Source organism: Mytilus galloprovincialis, chromosome 12 (genome assembly GCF_965363235.1).
Source record: "Mytilus galloprovincialis chromosome 12, xbMytGall1.hap1.1, whole genome shotgun sequence".
NCBI classification, from domain to species: Eukaryota; Metazoa; Mollusca; class Bivalvia; order Mytilida; family Mytilidae; genus Mytilus; species Mytilus galloprovincialis.
The window spans coordinates 67,181,850-67,199,486 of NC_134849.1; the positions used below are offsets into that span (position 1 = coordinate 67,181,850).

The 17,637-nt window shown below is 30.1% G+C and overlaps 1 protein-coding gene across 1 annotated transcript; it reads right to left on the minus strand.

Annotated features, from left to right (window-relative positions):
- Positions 1-423: 423 nt before the first annotated feature.
- Positions 424-13,164, minus strand: LOC143053745 (uncharacterized). Its single transcript, XM_076226522.1, has 5 exons — positions 12,290-13,164; positions 9,397-9,559; positions 5,859-5,939; positions 1,947-2,033; positions 424-443 (listed from the first exon to the last, which is right to left on the minus strand). Exons 1-5 carry the CDS (start codon positions 12,731-12,733, stop codon positions 424-426), a joined length of 795 nt encoding a protein of 264 aa, XP_076082637.1. The 5' UTR covers positions 12,734-13,164.
- Between the last annotated feature and the right edge of the window lie 4,473 nt (positions 13,165-17,637).

Sequence of the window (17,637 nt, forward strand, 5' to 3'; positions counted from 1 at the left end):
ATATGCAAGAACAATTGCCGTCGAACTGAAGTAGGTGCTTGTACATAACCAATAACAAGATAATTGGTTATTTAGCAATGAATCTCAAATGTTGAATGTAAAATATACACATAAATTAAATAAGGCCATTGTAGAAAAGTTTCAAAACAACAAAGCAATTTTTCGAATTCTTGAACTTTTGAACAAGGTATTATATGTAAATAATGCAAACAGCAATTTTGGCGCCAATTCACCAACTGGTAAGATAATAGTACTGACATTTTACCACCGTCCTTGAACCAGTACATAAGTCATTAGAAAATAAAACAACACCACAGAACAAATCAATTACACTACAAATCGTGACTGTAGGTAAATCCTTTATAAATTTAGATGCTACATCAATGCTTCATTACGAATTGAAAAAGTACAGTTGGGTATATGTTAATCAAATTTCACATTATCTAGTTGTATAAATAGAAAATTCATTGCATGTTTAAGTGTTAGGTTATAATTTTTAACTTTCCTTTTTTTATTTTTCAATCAAAATCATATATTTTCAACAACAAATAAATACTTTACAAACAAAATATTTCAAAATGCATGTTACATATCATATTAAATTCCTTACCCTTTGATGGCAATGGCTAAAACAAAAACAAAAGATAACAGTATTATTTGTATTAATAGTTACATTAATCAAGCCTTGACAAATGAAGACTAAACAATTGGCAAACGAATTTTCTGAATAATATTTTAAAAAAAAACAATGATACATACGACTACGAAAATTAGAATTACAATTGAACAGAATTTTACTTTTGACTCAAATTTTGCTATTGCATGTAAATTATATATTTTTTTTCACTTTCATATGCATTTTTCGACATTTGGAACGATTAAAAGAGAGGCGATGGTTACCAAAGGAAAATTCAAACTTATCGCTGAAATAAATTGACGAATGTCTTTCAATGACTAAGATCATTATTCAATCCATTCCATTAATAAAGATTCGATGATAGTATGCAAATGAGTGGTTTCTCTAATCGGAAGGACACTAATCAATTTACGCAATATATTTTAGAAATTTAAGTTTCGTGACAATTTACTATTTCATATATGACTTGTCATGCTTATCGGTCGTTGTAAAAAATTAGAAGAAAAACTTACCGAATGTGTCATTTTGTGATACCGAATCGTGGCTTCTGATGTAAACCCGAATGTTGATTTACATTTGCCACACGTAAAAGAATCTCCTGTACCTAAAGTTATAAAGGCAATTATTGGCATTGCTTACCAAACCAAAATAAATTTTAAATACAAAATCAGACGGGCCGATAAATTGTCCCAAACTGATATACTAAATACTTTTAGTAGGTAAAGTAGGTTATCAATTTAATTATGATGTAACAATTATTCAAATTATGTACAGCTCACACAGCCTGAACACCATACCATTTTGAACTAAAATTAGGAAAATGAAAGTTATTTTTATTTGAAGATTATATGTAAATGAAAAAAAATATCAGTAAATTTACTTCTCAAATCAACGAAATAAAAAAAATGTACTAACCTGATTCCATAACTTTTTCACGTTCTTTCATGGCAGCAAAAAAGAAAAAAAAACATTTTAACAAGCTATTCACCATGGAAAAAAGAATTAGCTCATCAGTATCTATTTAACATCTCTTTTGGAACATTTCACCAGATGTTATCCTTATGTTATACGATTTTATGACACTACAAAACGCCATTAATAATATACTTTTGTATCGTCAATAGAACTTACGAAATGGAAAATGTACATGCATGTGATCTGATCTGGCGAGAAATAATTATCTTATAACTATTTATGTTGCTATATACATAATTGTTTATATGCATAAACTCTGATTCGGCGACATGAAATTGTGTCTTAACCTATGTGTTTTGATATATAAATAAATCGTATTATATCTTTAAATTACCTGGAACTCTTGTGTATATAATTTCCTCGCTAGGAGGTGTTTCAGTGTTAAAAGTAGAACTGTATTCAACTGTTGATACTGGTGGATCTAAAATAATATAAAAATGGTTTGTTACAAAATTTAACCAAAGTTCGACAGAACTCTGTAAGATGACCATTAGGAATGTTTTCCACAATAAGCTTTCAAGTACTGAAGGATTACAAACAATGTGATCATGACATAATGAATCTTTGAACACATACAGTTAATTACAATATTTTTCGCGGAAAATCGTTCTAAATATTTCAATAATGTCAAATACCTTTACTGCTAGTGTACTTAAAGGACTTAACCAGAAAACCTAATAACGATAAAACAACATTGATTTTATCATTTTCTCTTGATTCAAAGTATGATTTGCACATTTGGTAATATGATTAATGAAAACAAATTGTTCTTATAATTCTCTAAGAAAGAAGGGAATTTGTGTTGCTTAAAACCAACAGCTTGATACTTTTGACGATTAAACCATGGCATTGAATGTACAGTGCGTTTATGATAATTAAAGTTTTTGTTTGGTTGGCACATGAAATATACTTTCGTAGACGGTCATTTGTGACATTATATAAATATTTGAAGGTTTACATTATAAAAATTAAAGATTTTAATCAATGTGTATTGAATTTCTCTTTGTACTGGCGTCCGAATAATGACACTTTGTACAACCATAAACCCCATAATAAACTGTTCAAATAAGGCATTTGAAAATACTTGAATTGATCACTTTCGAGTGTCAAATTTTTTTTAAAGTACTTTGAAAATTGCATGCTTGTATTATTTATCTGTTCAAATCTTTGATTTTTCTACTGTACTAGAACACACCCGTGATATCGCGGGTCCGTGACTGAATTAAAGTATATAACTATGTGCATGCCTTATTTTAGTATTAGTATTGTCATCTGATAAAGTCATGCCGATTATAAGATACACAGTTTTCTCTGCTTTCAAATCTTTCTGTTTGAACCCGTCGAACTGAAACTTACCAATTATTGATAATATTAATTATTTGGAAAACAAAAGGTCCTATATTAGTTATAAATAAAGTTGAATTCTCTGATTCGCTGTTTTACGTCATGCCCGCTAACAAATTGAAAACTGTACCTATACGCCTTATTTTAGTCCAGATTTTTAGTATTCGTATTGTTATCTTAGAAAGTCTAACTGATTAAAATACTACAATAGGTAACAATTTGACAATTAAGTAGTGTCAAGCCTGTGATTATGACCCGTATAATACGATATAGCATATTAATCCTGAATGCACCGTTTGGTGGTGCGCCTGACAGATGCGGAACGTACAGATAAGGTAATCGGTAACAGGTGAATATACTATTGGTATCGGTATCGGACTCGACCCGGAACTTCTTAATTATTGGCAATATTAATTACGTGGAAAACAAAAGGGCCTGGATTGGTGTAATTTTTAATCTACACCTTTGTACTATATTAGTTATATATAAAGTTGAATTTGTTGATTCGTCGTTTTTACGTGATGACGGCTGACAAATTGGACCTCGTAATTTTAGTATTATAGATATACCAATTTACGAAATGAAAGCATTGCAAGTTTTAAGACTGGTTTTCTGTTAAAAGTGTTAAATCCCATCATGTCATACAAAGTAGCCAAAAATTGTCTAAGAAATGTTTTACTTCTTAAAAAAAATATATTTCTTTAAAATGGATGATATAATTACGAAATAATAATACACTGCGCTTCGAGAATTATCTCTAAGTTTTTGGAAATATTGACTCTTTAAAATAGTATTCAAAACATTTCACCATACGTAGAAATATTCAGTTAAGCATTTTAATCTATGAAATCTGATACTTTGGGATAGTAAATGCAAACAATAACAATTTTATTTATCTTACTGCTTTTCAATCATTACATATTTGAAGTATAATTAATATAAATGTACAATATCAGGAAAATGTCAGAAAAATTTAAATTTTTGTATGTAAGGCTTAATAACTGGGGGAGGCAGATGGTAACTTCGTTCATCGACAGTATTGTGCCGAATACAAAACGTTGATAATTTTCTGTCTTAACCTTACATTGTTATTTTATACTGCAGTAAAAACATGAAAAAAATAATACAATTGCAATAAGACCATTGAGCGTCTTTAATGACTTGACGACGTTTGTTTCCAGTCTAGTTCAGATGGAGATTGTAAAAATTCTCGGTCCTGAATCTAGTTGATAGTGTTTTCGTAAAAGTGGATAAATTAATCTTTGAATTGCGTAGGTTTTTTGAAGCGCTACAGATTTTCTGTGTTTGTCTACACAATATATAGAAGTTCAAAAATCACCTTATGTTTCTCATACTGTTTACTACACTTTGTAAAAGGGAATGAAACTTTTATCAGCAGGTAAGTCATTGTGTGTCATTGCAAAGGGATGTTTTTGGATATACACGTGCGTTTTTTATGACAAATCTCCTTGCAACGTTATTGCCAACATTTGGAACAATGGATAAAAAATTTACTACAAAATAAAACGTAAATGGTATATTGAAAATTGGAGGTCCACAACAATTCCGAATGATCTACTAATTGAACCAACAATACGACTTGAAAAACACTGAGTAACTTTTCCCACTAAGTCATTGAAGGTGTATTAAGAAACTTTTTCTTAGTTTCTAGTATCTTAACTTGAATGTCTGGATTGAGTGTGAAATACTCGATTGAATTTCAGACTTTAATTAAAAGCATCTGATGAGAACTCAAAAGGTGTATAGTTAAAATGGAGTTGTTTCCAAGTTAAATCAAGGTATTGTCACAAAATAAGATTTAAACAAATATATCAATCAAAACAAAAGCATCTAAATCAAATATTTAGAAGTAGTGTCTCTTTTCCATTTTTGTTTTTTAATTAGATTGATTATGTTGTGTGGTTATTTGAGAAAACAACTTATTACATACCATGTAGTTGAATACGTATCGCTATTGATTCGTTATGGTTTTCTCTTTCCTCTGGAACGGATTTTGTAACAAAAAATGAAGTTATGAATCGAACAAATCTCTGTATGATGTTTCCTTGATCAGCGGTTGTCTGTGCCGGATTGTCTAAAACGACAGATCATACAAATTTTCAAATTACTGCATCACACATTTAAGATTCGTAAAGCTAATGGATGTTTCTAGGATATTTTAGTTAAATGTCGACAAATACACAGGGAATTCTGTCAATCTTTTCGGGTTTTCTACATTTCACAACAAAACTTCCGCTATTGCTGGTTATAGAATTGAGCTCATTAAAGACGTTATATTTCCCGTTTGGTATGTTTACCAAATAACTATGTACTCTATTTCCGGTTATGACATTGAAAATGAGGGCACATTATCATGGCAGATGAATGTAAGCTGGGGATGCTTAACCTGTGAATGCAGCGGTTGACATAGGGAAACATTAAACAATATTATTCCGACTTTATTATTTATTTCAAAGACTGAATAGCGCAGGGACACTGTGGAAAAAGGCTAATTGCTGAGAACATGACATAAACGTCTCACGAAGAGGCTTTTTCTTACAGCAGGAGCAGATTCAAATTTGCTTGAAATAGAAATTATGGAAATTTTGCAGACATTAAGCGATTGCATCACCACAACGAGAATAGCTGGCAGTAGTAGTTTGAGTCCTCTTCAAACATAATCTTGAACGTACCGAAACAGGCGTGTAGATGAGAACAATTTGTAGAAATCATTCACACATTTTGTATCAAATCGATTAAAGGAGATAATGAAGCTATGTACAACAAGCTATAAAACGACCAAAAATTATTAGTGTAAACCAATTCAAACAGAACAAACCAATGATACATGTGTATGATATGACACAGCAATGATTTGTTTTAATACATTGATAGTACTTACTCTCAGGTTTGAATATAACTGAGGATTTATCCAGTTGAAATGTTACGCCCTTTCGCTGTCCTTTTATTTGAAAACATTTACCTAAAATATAAATTACACTGCAAATGAATGGAAAAAGAACAAAACCAATAAATGAAAAAAATACAAACGAATAACTGTTTGTTGATACTAGTTAAAAGTAAAATCATAAAAATACTGAACCACGAGGAAAATATAATCGGAAATTCCATAATCAAAAGGAAAAATCAAATGACAAAACACATCAAACGAATGGACAACAACTGTCATATTCCTGACTGGGTACAGGCATTTTCAAATGTAGAAAATGGTGAATTAAACCTGGTTTTATTGCGCAAAACCTCTCACTTGTATATATACCTGTCGTATCGAATTCCGTTATATTTACGACGATATGTGAACAAAACAGACATTACCGGTAAATATTCAAAATATGGGTACAGCAGTCACACTGTGTCACAAACAAACAAATATTCAACAAAAAAGCACAACAGCATTTATCAAATTTAAAAAAAAACATGCATTTGCTTTGCGTGTTCGATGTCATAATATGTAAACGTCACCAGGAAAGAAATGTTAAATAATTTTGCCGTTCAATGTTTTACAACAAAATTATAATGATTGCATTTCTAACCTTTCGAATAAACCATCGAGTAGAGCTCGTGCTTGTTAATATTATTTTGTCTCCATTGTTTTTATTTGTTAACTGCTTCACCGTTTTGTCTGTTTTCTTTATATTATGAATTTTGTTAACTCAATTTGATATCTTCGTCTTTATAAATATTATTGTTTATACTTTCTGTACATCGGAACAAATAGTTACCTAAAAAAACGAGTCAATAATACTATTCGAGAAATTATAGGTACGACTGTGTACTATTAGTTACACAGTGTGCAATTGTCCTAATACGAGAATTTATCGGGTCAATAAAATTCATATCGGGTGAGGCGAAGCCAAACCCGATATGAATTTTATTGACCCGATAAATTCCGTATTAGGACAATTGAACACTGTGTAACGAATTTATCCTGATTTTGTTATATTACATATTATTATATTCAAATTCAATGTTAGGACAATATCAATAAATATATTTTATATATTAAATAAAAAAATGTGAAAAATAAAAAATATTATGACTACAAAGCAACTCAATTGTTTTTTTTGGTTTTTTTATTAGGTCAATGGTATAAGGGAGATAATTCCAATTGACGTAATAAATAAGGGAGATAATTCCAATTGACGTGATAAAAAATTGTACTGAAATTTATTAGGACAATATCAGCCAATCAAATTGCGAGAAATTTCTCTAAATCAGGATAATAAACGTTATCAGTTTTAATTGTAACCTCACCCGACACTGGTATAAAAGTATCTGACAAGGTTGACAAATCAAATGAATCCAAGAAGACTTATAACAGTCTTAACTGTATATAATATTTATTTGTTGAAATAATTTATGGGAAACGATTAATCGATGAACAAATGCAGATACTCTTTTTTGTGCATGTGCAAACTCATTCCGAAATCACCGGCTATGATTTGTTGTAACAATTACGATTCTGAAAGATTAATTTGACTTTTTATTTAAATCAATTTATTGGTTCAATGTAAATTATAAAGTACATACTTATGTATATGAGGTCTTCAAATGTAAATGTAATTTGTTTTCATTCGCTACCTGAGCTACCTACTTATTAAGAAATATACGTTATTGCCTTTTGTCCACAAACATATCATAATTTTTTAAAATGCATTCAACATGTTCAATTCATTAAAATATGAAAGTATTCAATAACCAAGACTGTTTACAACTAAAGATTTAAAGAATATGGACGTACTAGTCAGAGTATACTTAGTTAAGGTACTCATATTTTAGACATACAATTGCTTCTTTCAGCCAAAATATGAAATCTAGAATGATCAAGGCCATTATTGTCATGATAATTTTTATAAATATTTGTTCATATTCTTTAAGTTCAGTTTCCATCTATATATGTGATATTTCATAATAATTCTTATATGATCTCAATATTAGGGAATAAATTGATACGATTTGTAGAGAGGGTTTCTGGTTGTGGCTCTTGCAGTTATTTATGTTTCGATACACGACGATTGTTTTTGGTTAAGGTGGCTGGAGGGTTAAACAAATCAGCAAAGATTGAAACATTTGTTTTTTTATCATAAATTTTATCTCTTATACTATTATTGTAACTTTCTGATATGGTACAAAAATCAACCACAACATCAATTCGTTTTGGCCCAAGATGCCTTTTAAAATGATTATATCGTTGAAAAAGCTCAAAATTATCTCTCTTTGATGAAACATGCCATTTTGCTGCATAAAAATTGAAATAACATTTTTACCTCATTGGTGACCTATTTGTTTTATATTCTTCTTGTTCGAATGAACTGTTTTTAAACTAAACTATTTTAAAATTTAGGCGATTTCTGTAATTTAGTTCTTTTTTATTCGATTTTACATTTTTTCTTCTATTAGTTCAACAGAATTAAGTACCTTTACATCAATGCATGCTTCTTCTAAAGGCAGATTGTGAGCTTAAATGAACGTTGACCCTTATATGTTTATTTAATCTTTCTTTTAAGTAAGGGATATAGTTTATTTATAGAAAAAAATGGCGAAATCCCATATTTAAAAATATTTAAAAAAAAAATGATTTAGACCTGCGAGCCCCCCCCCCCCCCTTAGTTATAATTGTTTTTTTGCACCTCTCGCAATTCGTTGATTGAATTATAAACACAAACACTTCATTTGTATTATAAGATCTTTGTGCATATTATTATTTATCAGAAATAAAATTTCAAGGAAATATATGTTTTACGTTGACATAAAGAATGACACCAAAATAAATCTTTCTCCATACTATGAAAAATATTGAAATGTTATGATATAACTGACGATATGTGTATATCTGTTCTAAACACACCAGTTATGGCTTTAACAATAAATGTACTGTTCGAAACACAAAAACATTTTCCCCGAAATCCTGTTCTCATTGAATATTCAATTATAAAATCAATTTAAGAAGGTCAGATAACGTAATAGCTGTTAGTTTTCAATAGTACCCTTACATTTCACATTTTTTTTTGTTGGACGCCTACTTTGTGCCTGAGAGAAGCAGGTATAACAATTTCCTTTCGATGTTTGATAATTCAGGGGCGGTGAGAAGGAGAGTTATCCCCAAATCCCCCCAAAATAACACATAATTTTCCAGATCGATAAAAAGAAATCATGAATTTCCAATCTCGATAAGTGTAAATCTTCAATTTCGGCGAACATAAAGGCCTAATCTCGACGTCCCGAAAAGGTCCTTCTGCCTCTCTTTTCTTGTTCAAGTCGTTCAGGATTGACTGTATTAACATTCAATATATTTCGTATTAACTCGGTTTGCATTTTGAAATGTCTGTATTTATAAATATGTATGTTTTTGATCCACAAGACCCTTTTAAGTTTAAAAAGGTAGGGAAGAGACGATAATTTGTACGTAAAACTATTACTTTGTATTTCTTTTGCTGATCTTCGTTCATATACGACTCGTCGCTGATTGACCGTTTCATATGCTATGGTATCCACGTACTCTTGAAGATCTTCTGTAGTGAAACGAGGTTCCGTTCTATAATTTATTACCATCCTAACATCATTTAACTTCGATTCTAACTCCTAAAACATGTAAAACACAACGATTTACCAATGAAAGTGGGAAATTATCATTATAGGTGTACAAATCATATCAATATAATAAAAACACAAATATATATTTCATAACACATGATGAATGAATTCAAGTACCTTCACCTTTTAAGCTGGATTTAAAGTATGTGTATTATCATTAGAAAAAAGTGATTATAAGATGCAAAGTCTTCTCTGCTTTCAAAATATTTCTATTTGAACCCATTTTGGATTTAATACTTAACCGTGCACTTCATGGGGCATACACTATAAGTACCGGTATCGGATTTAACTCAGAACTTGTTAATTATATGCTATATTAAGGTAGCACAATACAAAGATTTTTCACCCCCAATCAGACATCTTTAAACTGATGTAATTCCACTCATCCTTCTTTAAATTTTATAAATGAGGAACCAAAAGAAAGAAGGATTAATCTTAATTTCAAATTGTGATAATTTCATTATGACGTAATTGTTATGTAATTAGTTGTTATATTGTGATGTCCATGCTTGAATGAATTTAAATTCTTGCACAACACAGTTTGACCTCCAAATTTTTCCTATTGTATTTCATTCTCTCATAAATCTTCAATGAAGTTTGCAACATCAATTCATAAGAGATCACTAAATTCAATTAGGTATAAAATTTGTTCTATTGATGTTTTGGGAAATCTGAGACATGGTTTTGGAGGTCAAGCTGTGTTGTACCAGAATCTATAAAATATTTTGGGATGCTATGAAGAACAAAGACGCTTAATTCATTCAAGAGTGAACATTACAATATAGCAACTAACTACATACAATTAACTATGTAATAATAATTTCATAGTGAAATTATCACAATATGAACGATTAATCTTTCTTCTTTCTTTTGGTACCTCATTTATGAAATATGAAGAAGGATGAAATGAATTACATCAGTTTAAAGTTGTCTGATTGGGAGTGAAAAATCTTTGTATTGTGCTACCTTAATTATGTAAAAAGCAAAAAGATCATGAATTATGTAATATTTAATTATCACCATTGTCCTTTATTATAAAATGTAAAGTTGTATTCTTTGATTGGTTGTTTTTACATCATGAAACAAAGTGGACTACGTTATTTTAGTAGTATTTTTATATATATATATATATATGCTCTTAAAACCTAAAATTGTATGTCGCCATGACCACTCTGTATTTTAGCGGTAAGATGCTCGCCTTGAGTGCGTAAGCTTGCTATTGTAATCGCCAGCTTAATCAATTAAGAACTGAGCAATTCATAGTTGCTGCTTATCTATTATCCATTAATTACACAGGTTAAATGATGTGCAATGTTATGTAATTTTTAAAAGAAAAAAACAAGACCAATAAAGAAAAAAGCGGGAAAAAGCCGTATTGACTTATGATCTAGTACGGGACGTTCACTTCCGGTTTTTAATTTTCTTATAATCGTTTAATGAAAGTGTTATGAACTGGCTGTTTCTGTATTGGCACTGGTATGGATTATCGGTCAGCTGTATTGGCCCTCGATTCTACGGGTCTCGAGGCCAATACAGCTATTCTTGAATCTATACAATAACCGATTTCGCCCCTCCTCTTTCCTTGTTTCTTTTTTTAATTTTTATCATATATTTGGAATCCTCTGGTTTTATCCTATTATTGCAATTAAACAATTGTGTTCGCTTACACCTACTTTTCTTTTCGTAATTCTAACAGATTGAGTTTTCAAAGCCATAGTTGAAAATCTTAATAGGTTCGTTTTTTTGTTAATAGTTTTTGAAAGCAACAAAGGTGCTAATGTTAAAAAATATTTTTAACAGATCATGTCTCGAAAACAAACACACGGATTGTTAACTGTCTTCTGCTTTTTAAAATCATTTGGTTTTATATATCATTTATCAATAACATTTTCGAAAGTAGTAAACATCCTTATACAGAACTATGGATTACGTTGTTGTTTCGCCATAACAAAAAAAAGTGGAAGTGAAAATTTCAAGTGCTATAAATGTTTAAATCCATTTATTTCGAAAACGGTACTTAACAACAATATTCACGGAGATATGAACAGTTATTACATATGCTAAAATATTTGTTGACTTTATGTTGTTTTATTTGTTTCATTTTTTCATTAATAATATAGGGTTATTGCATGAATATTGGGGAATATTTTCCCGAGTAGAATTTTATATTGAACGAGCTTGCGAGTGCAATATATGTTCTACGAGGGACAATATTCCCCAATATATATGCAATAACCCTTTTATTGTACAGAAATATATATTTAAAAGTAAAAATTGGTTAAACTAAGATTTTATCGTTTATGGCGTCATGAATTTTGAAGATTTATTACACTAGTGCAATATTAGAATTATTGCACGCTAACTTTTAGTTACTTTTTGTTGGAAATATCATATTGCTATGCAATAACAACATTTCCAAATGTAATTGTAATTCATTGCATAACTCTGCAAATGTAATTGTAATATAATGCATTTCTTTGATAAATGCATGTAATTGTATTTGTAATTAAATGCATGCTTTTGTCAATGTTATTGTAATATAATGCATTACATTTACAATTATAGTAAATACCTTGACCAAAACTTTCAACTGAACAGGGATAGAAAGACGAACGGACGGACGAACGCACAGACAAACGAACAGATACACATACAGAACACTAGTAATAAAGTGGGTATGTAAATAACATAACCTCATTATTTCATTAATAGACTTACTATATCCATTGCCATATCTTGTAGTAATGAATCAATATTTGGTTGACTTTCCATTGACCTCAGTATGTACATATTTTGTCTAACCTGTGCTTCTTCGCCGTAAATTTGTGATAAGTGTACAAGAATTGTTTCAATCTCTGACCACTTTTGCTGAAAATCATCCGAGTTGAATTTACAAGATGCATGATGGACAATACTATTTCTAAATTCACGAAGTTGTTTGCTAACTTTTATCTCTTCTGAAAATTCCTGCAAAAGTGAATGCGATAATTTGGTCTCTAAATTTCTTGTTGAAATTGTTTGATTGGGGTAATAAACTGAAGGGTCATCACCCACCGTCGACTTTTTAAATAAAAGGTACCATTCAGAGTCATCTATTCTACCCTTCATTTCAGGTTTAATGCCATTGCTACATAAATGACATGGTCTGTCATGGATCCACATGTGAAAAATCTCATGTTTATATTCGTTTAAAAATTCTTCTAGTGTTTTTCCTTTTGCAGTTAAGCAGCAATGCCAGAGAAACTCATGACAACAGTGATTCAGAACGGTATTAGCCAGTGCTATGTCTATTTCATCAACATTAGCAAGCGTGTTAGCATAGTTACAACATTTAGAATGTAGCCTCGTATTATCATGACCATTCAAACGTGTAATTTCATCTTGTTGAAATAATTGGAAATACTCATTTTTGCGAAGGGTTATAATGATTGGTGGTTCATCAATAGGTCCGCATTGACAACATCTATTTCGGTAGCATAGATGGTACAATTCGTGTGCCTTCTCATCAAGTAGCTCACGAAATGTCAAATTCAGTCTTTGTAGCTGACATTTTATGAGTTTCCTTTGAGTGTAGGTGCCAAGTTCAATAACAGATAGAAATATCTTCACGAAATTGTCCTTTTCGCTGTTACTGCTCATTTCTAACTGAAATAGAAATTGCAAAATGTCTAATCTTATGGAAATACAGTGATTGGTGTCGGGGAAATATTATTTTAAAATAATCAACAGTTAGTTCTTTTAAAAATTCTGAAAGGAATTATGTTTACGTATTGCTGAATGCGCTATCAATATTTTCCTAATTATAAACCAAGTGGTCAGAGAATATTCAAAGGTCTTTTCACCTACATTCACTTAAAATAAGAAAGTTTGGATAGGAACAGTATGTTTGGTATAAATTGGTACCTTATCACATACTGATGTTGGGAATATAACCCCTAATTCATAGCTTCTTGCTTTCTATGTTAAATTCTTCAATTTCAAGCATGTATAACTACTTTGTCTTAAGTTCAAATACAGTAGCAGTTATTTCATGTCAAAACTGTACCTTACCCTGACTTGTGCTAAAAAATGTAACATACTTTTAATTGCATATTCGAGAGTACTGGTTCCCGGTAGTTTGATACAACAAAAACAGGAACTTCTGAACTGAACAAAAGGCCAACTGCTTTAAATCAAAATTTCACATACTTCTTTATTATTCAAATAAATCTTTCAACACGGGTTCTACAGTGATCCCAAGTCCCCAAGCTTTCATTTGATTCTAAAAATACCTAAATTGTAATTGCTATTGACAAAGATCCAGCTATGCCTAGGAACTATTTTGTTTAAAATATGTACTACTTTCTTGTATGTTCTTTCCGACCGGTTATATACATAAAGCACATTTTTTTAATCAATTTATGGATATAATAAGCTATTTTCAGTTAATCAACGTACTATTTTGTCAAATAATAGTTTCCTTTCACGCTGATTCACAATAGTATGGTTTCAATAAACTTCTGTAAGAAATAAAGGAAATACAATGCAACCACTTTACTTAAACATCATGTCAGTGGCTTATTTATCTACATTGAACTTTCGGTTAACAAAAAAAGTTATTTCTAGTTGTCTTTTTCAAGGTCATGTCTAGAAACCGAGCGTAAAAGATCTCATTGTTTTTTATCTTTTAAATTTATTGAAACGTCCACTTAACCTTTGATGATAAGGTCATAGAGTAAGGACCTCTCATAAAAAGACCCTAGACTCTACCAATTAATATTCATAAATAATGTCATCATACACTATAATAGTATATGTCAACGTGTCCATTCAGCAAACAAGTACTATGTATTATGACATGATCAAACTAATAATTTGACTAACAAAATTTGCCGATACCTATAATATGCTTTTTCATGATATAGTTTTCCGAAACTAAAAATTCAAAACATGACCTTCATCTCTTTTTTCTGTCATGTAGACAACTTTAAATCAAACGACCCTAAGTCTTTGTCACTTATTATGTACCAGTTAGAAATGCATATTACTTATTGCAGATACAGAAGGCGATATAACTCACGAAGAAGAATCAAAGTCAATTATCATTTCAGGGGTAATAATTCCTTTAAGCTGTGATCGGATTGTTTAAGACCAAATGTTTCATATTTGTATTACAATGAAGCAAACATGTTGCACTAGTAATTTATACATATAACTTTACAAGTGGCAGAAAATGTAAATACAAGCAAACGTCAAGATTGAGGACATGATTTTGGCATTTGACCTTGTCCTTTTTTTCTAAATAGGGGCCAAATGACTGCTGATAAATTAAATACGGTTGATACGACTTACGGGTGATAAGGATCAAAAACATCACGACAAGTATAATTAGTAGATACAGATCAGATTTGGATAGCTCCTATTTTAATCAGACAAAAAGTAAAGTACATGACGATTTAAAGAACAAATATAAAAACAAAAATTGTCACTTTCTTGCTTTGGTCATGTTGGTTACGGAGGAGATACACTAAAAACACAAACGGTATTTGGAGAGATTACTCTTACAATGAACAGTGTTCTGTTAAAGAGGAAAACGTTTTAAAAGCGCTTTTACTATTCAGCATAAAATCCAAAATATCACATCGACATCTTGCGAAACAACGGTATACCACATGAACAGGGTTTGGAGGAAGAAAACAAAAAATTATCAGAACAAAAAAGGCTTTTAATGAAGACGTAGACAGATATTATCATAATTACAAGTTATAAATACACATCACTTATATCAAAAACATAAAGTAAAAAAAGTAATAACAATGGACTTGTCATTTTTAACCTGAAAGATTGGAGAAAGAAAATAAGGGGAAGGATTTTGAAAACTAATAGATGTAGAAATTTTTTTTAATCCTTTTTTTTTAATAAAATAAATATACAAAAATATGCTGAATTTGTATGAAGTTGCGGTAACCTTTAATGTGAACTTAACAGGCATATTAATTTGACCTTTTTTGACAGTGTGATAAGTTTTTTTTTTACAAATTACTCGCTTTACCTGTGTCTGCTGTTGGTTTAAGGATGTTTGCTTGTCATGTTTTGAATTTTTTGTCAGATTTTCGGAAGCCTCTGGTTTATCCATTGGAATGCCTTAAACAATTGCCCAGTGACCCCCTTTTTCTTTTTACAAATCTTTAACACGTATAATTATAAGGCATCTGTTAAAGTATTATAAAATCCTAGTTACTTTTTTTAATACTTTTGAGCGCTAAAACTTGTGATAAGGCTATGAAAAATCAAGAAAAAACATTTTCCCGCCAAAATTTCGATTGCTACTATCTCGAAAACAAGCACATTGACCTATATATATTTTTGACTCTTTCGCTTCCTTTAATAATCCCCTATCAATCTTTACTATTGATATGAAAAACTTGTTATTTTGAAACTGAGTAGCGAACCTCTTGAATATTTCAATGCACATACATTATATAACTGGTCTGGGACTTACCACAAATTGATTAAATGCTTTTTTCAAATTATCTAAAATATATAAAGATTTGGTTTAAAAGTATAAAAATTGCAGATTTTTTCATCATCGCATCGTAAATGTGTTTTACATTTTAATATATATGCAATTACACAGTATGTTACAATTACTTTGATATGTAATTCATTTATATAAATAAAAAATAATTATGACAAAAGTTAAGTAAAATAACCGTGACTGCATATATTTATATATCCTGAATGAACAGGACCCTGTGATGTAATTTTAAATGACTTTTGTATAAATACGCAGCAAAATAAAGTTATTTATCCTTTGTCTATTTTGATTTTAAAATTATGAAACTGTCCCTATTTGGATTTGTAAGTACGTATCATCGCTACCTACTACTTTACCTTCGTCGGATTTGAAATTTGAGTATTACACCATCTCAATTGTGTCAGTGCCATTCATTGGGAATATATGTTTACGCAGTCTTTGTTGTACAAACTCGTCTGTCGTCACCTGTTAAATTCAATAAATGTACTAGTTTGTATTTCACATTTCTATTTTTAGAAACATATCTCTGTTGAAAATAGCTAACCTACGTCAATTTCGAAATTTTAGAATAGTACAAGCGTTGTTCTGTTTTAATTTTATAAATTTAAAGAGTGTTATAGTTTAATCAGATTGATTGATATGTTCTTATTTACATCACAATTATACTGAGTAAGGATATCTGTTATCTGAAATATTAATAGATACTTACATTTAACATGTTTAATGTTTCCTTCTTGAATGTTGTTTTGTACACTTTCTATGAGTTTATATAATGTATTTACTGTGTTCTTGCATCTTTACTCGTAAAATGACAGCATTGTCGTAAAAATAATCATCATTATACATATAAAGATCTCAGCAGTCATTTACAAATGCAGACTTGAAAAACGTTAAAAGTTTCTTATTTTCTCCCCTACCCCCTTCCCGATCAAAGAAAATGACCAGTTCTTCGTTAAATCAAAGTCAATAGATTTTTCAAAAGAATAGTGAGAAAAAAAGTAGTATAATAATCACAATAAAATGAGAATGACTTTTGGTGAAAAAATGGAAAGACAGTAATATTTTAGATTTTTTGTCATAACTTTCATTGATTGCGATGTAGGATTGAATGCAGTCTACTTTATACTTCATAATATCAATTAACCAAATTTAATTTATCTTAGTATTAGAAAACTTGTTTGATCTTATTTATCAATGTAAACAACATAAAATCAAACTCAATGATTACATATGAAATAAATAATCCTTTGGCAAATATGAAGGATCTGTCTTACAATATCACTAAAAGAAAAAAATATTTCTGTCTCTCCTTAACGATATTTTTTGGGTGCGCATACCTGCGAATGCTATCAATACTTACATAATTATTGTACTTGTTTTATTCAGAACATTCATTAGATATGGTGCATGATTGAATGCACTCTTCTTTTATCTGCAATATATAGGTAAACCAAATCCAATTCATTTAAATATCTGAAAGATTTTCTGATAGTTTAGGGTTATTGCATGAATATTAGGTAATATTGTCCCGAGTAGAATTTTATGTACG

Coding starts and splice junctions, on each gene's coding strand:
- LOC143053745 (XM_076226522.1), bottom strand. CDS start 12,733: ATGTGGATCCATGACAGACCATGTCATTTATGTAGCAATGGCATTAAA. Junction 9,560..12,289: donor AAGATATGGCAATGGATATA/GTAAGTCTATTA, acceptor TACATGTTTTAG/GAGTTAGAATCGAAGTTAAA. Junction 5,940..9,396: donor ATCAGCAAAAGAAATACAAA/GTAATAGTTTTA, acceptor TTTATATTTTAG/GTAAATGTTTTCAAATAAAA.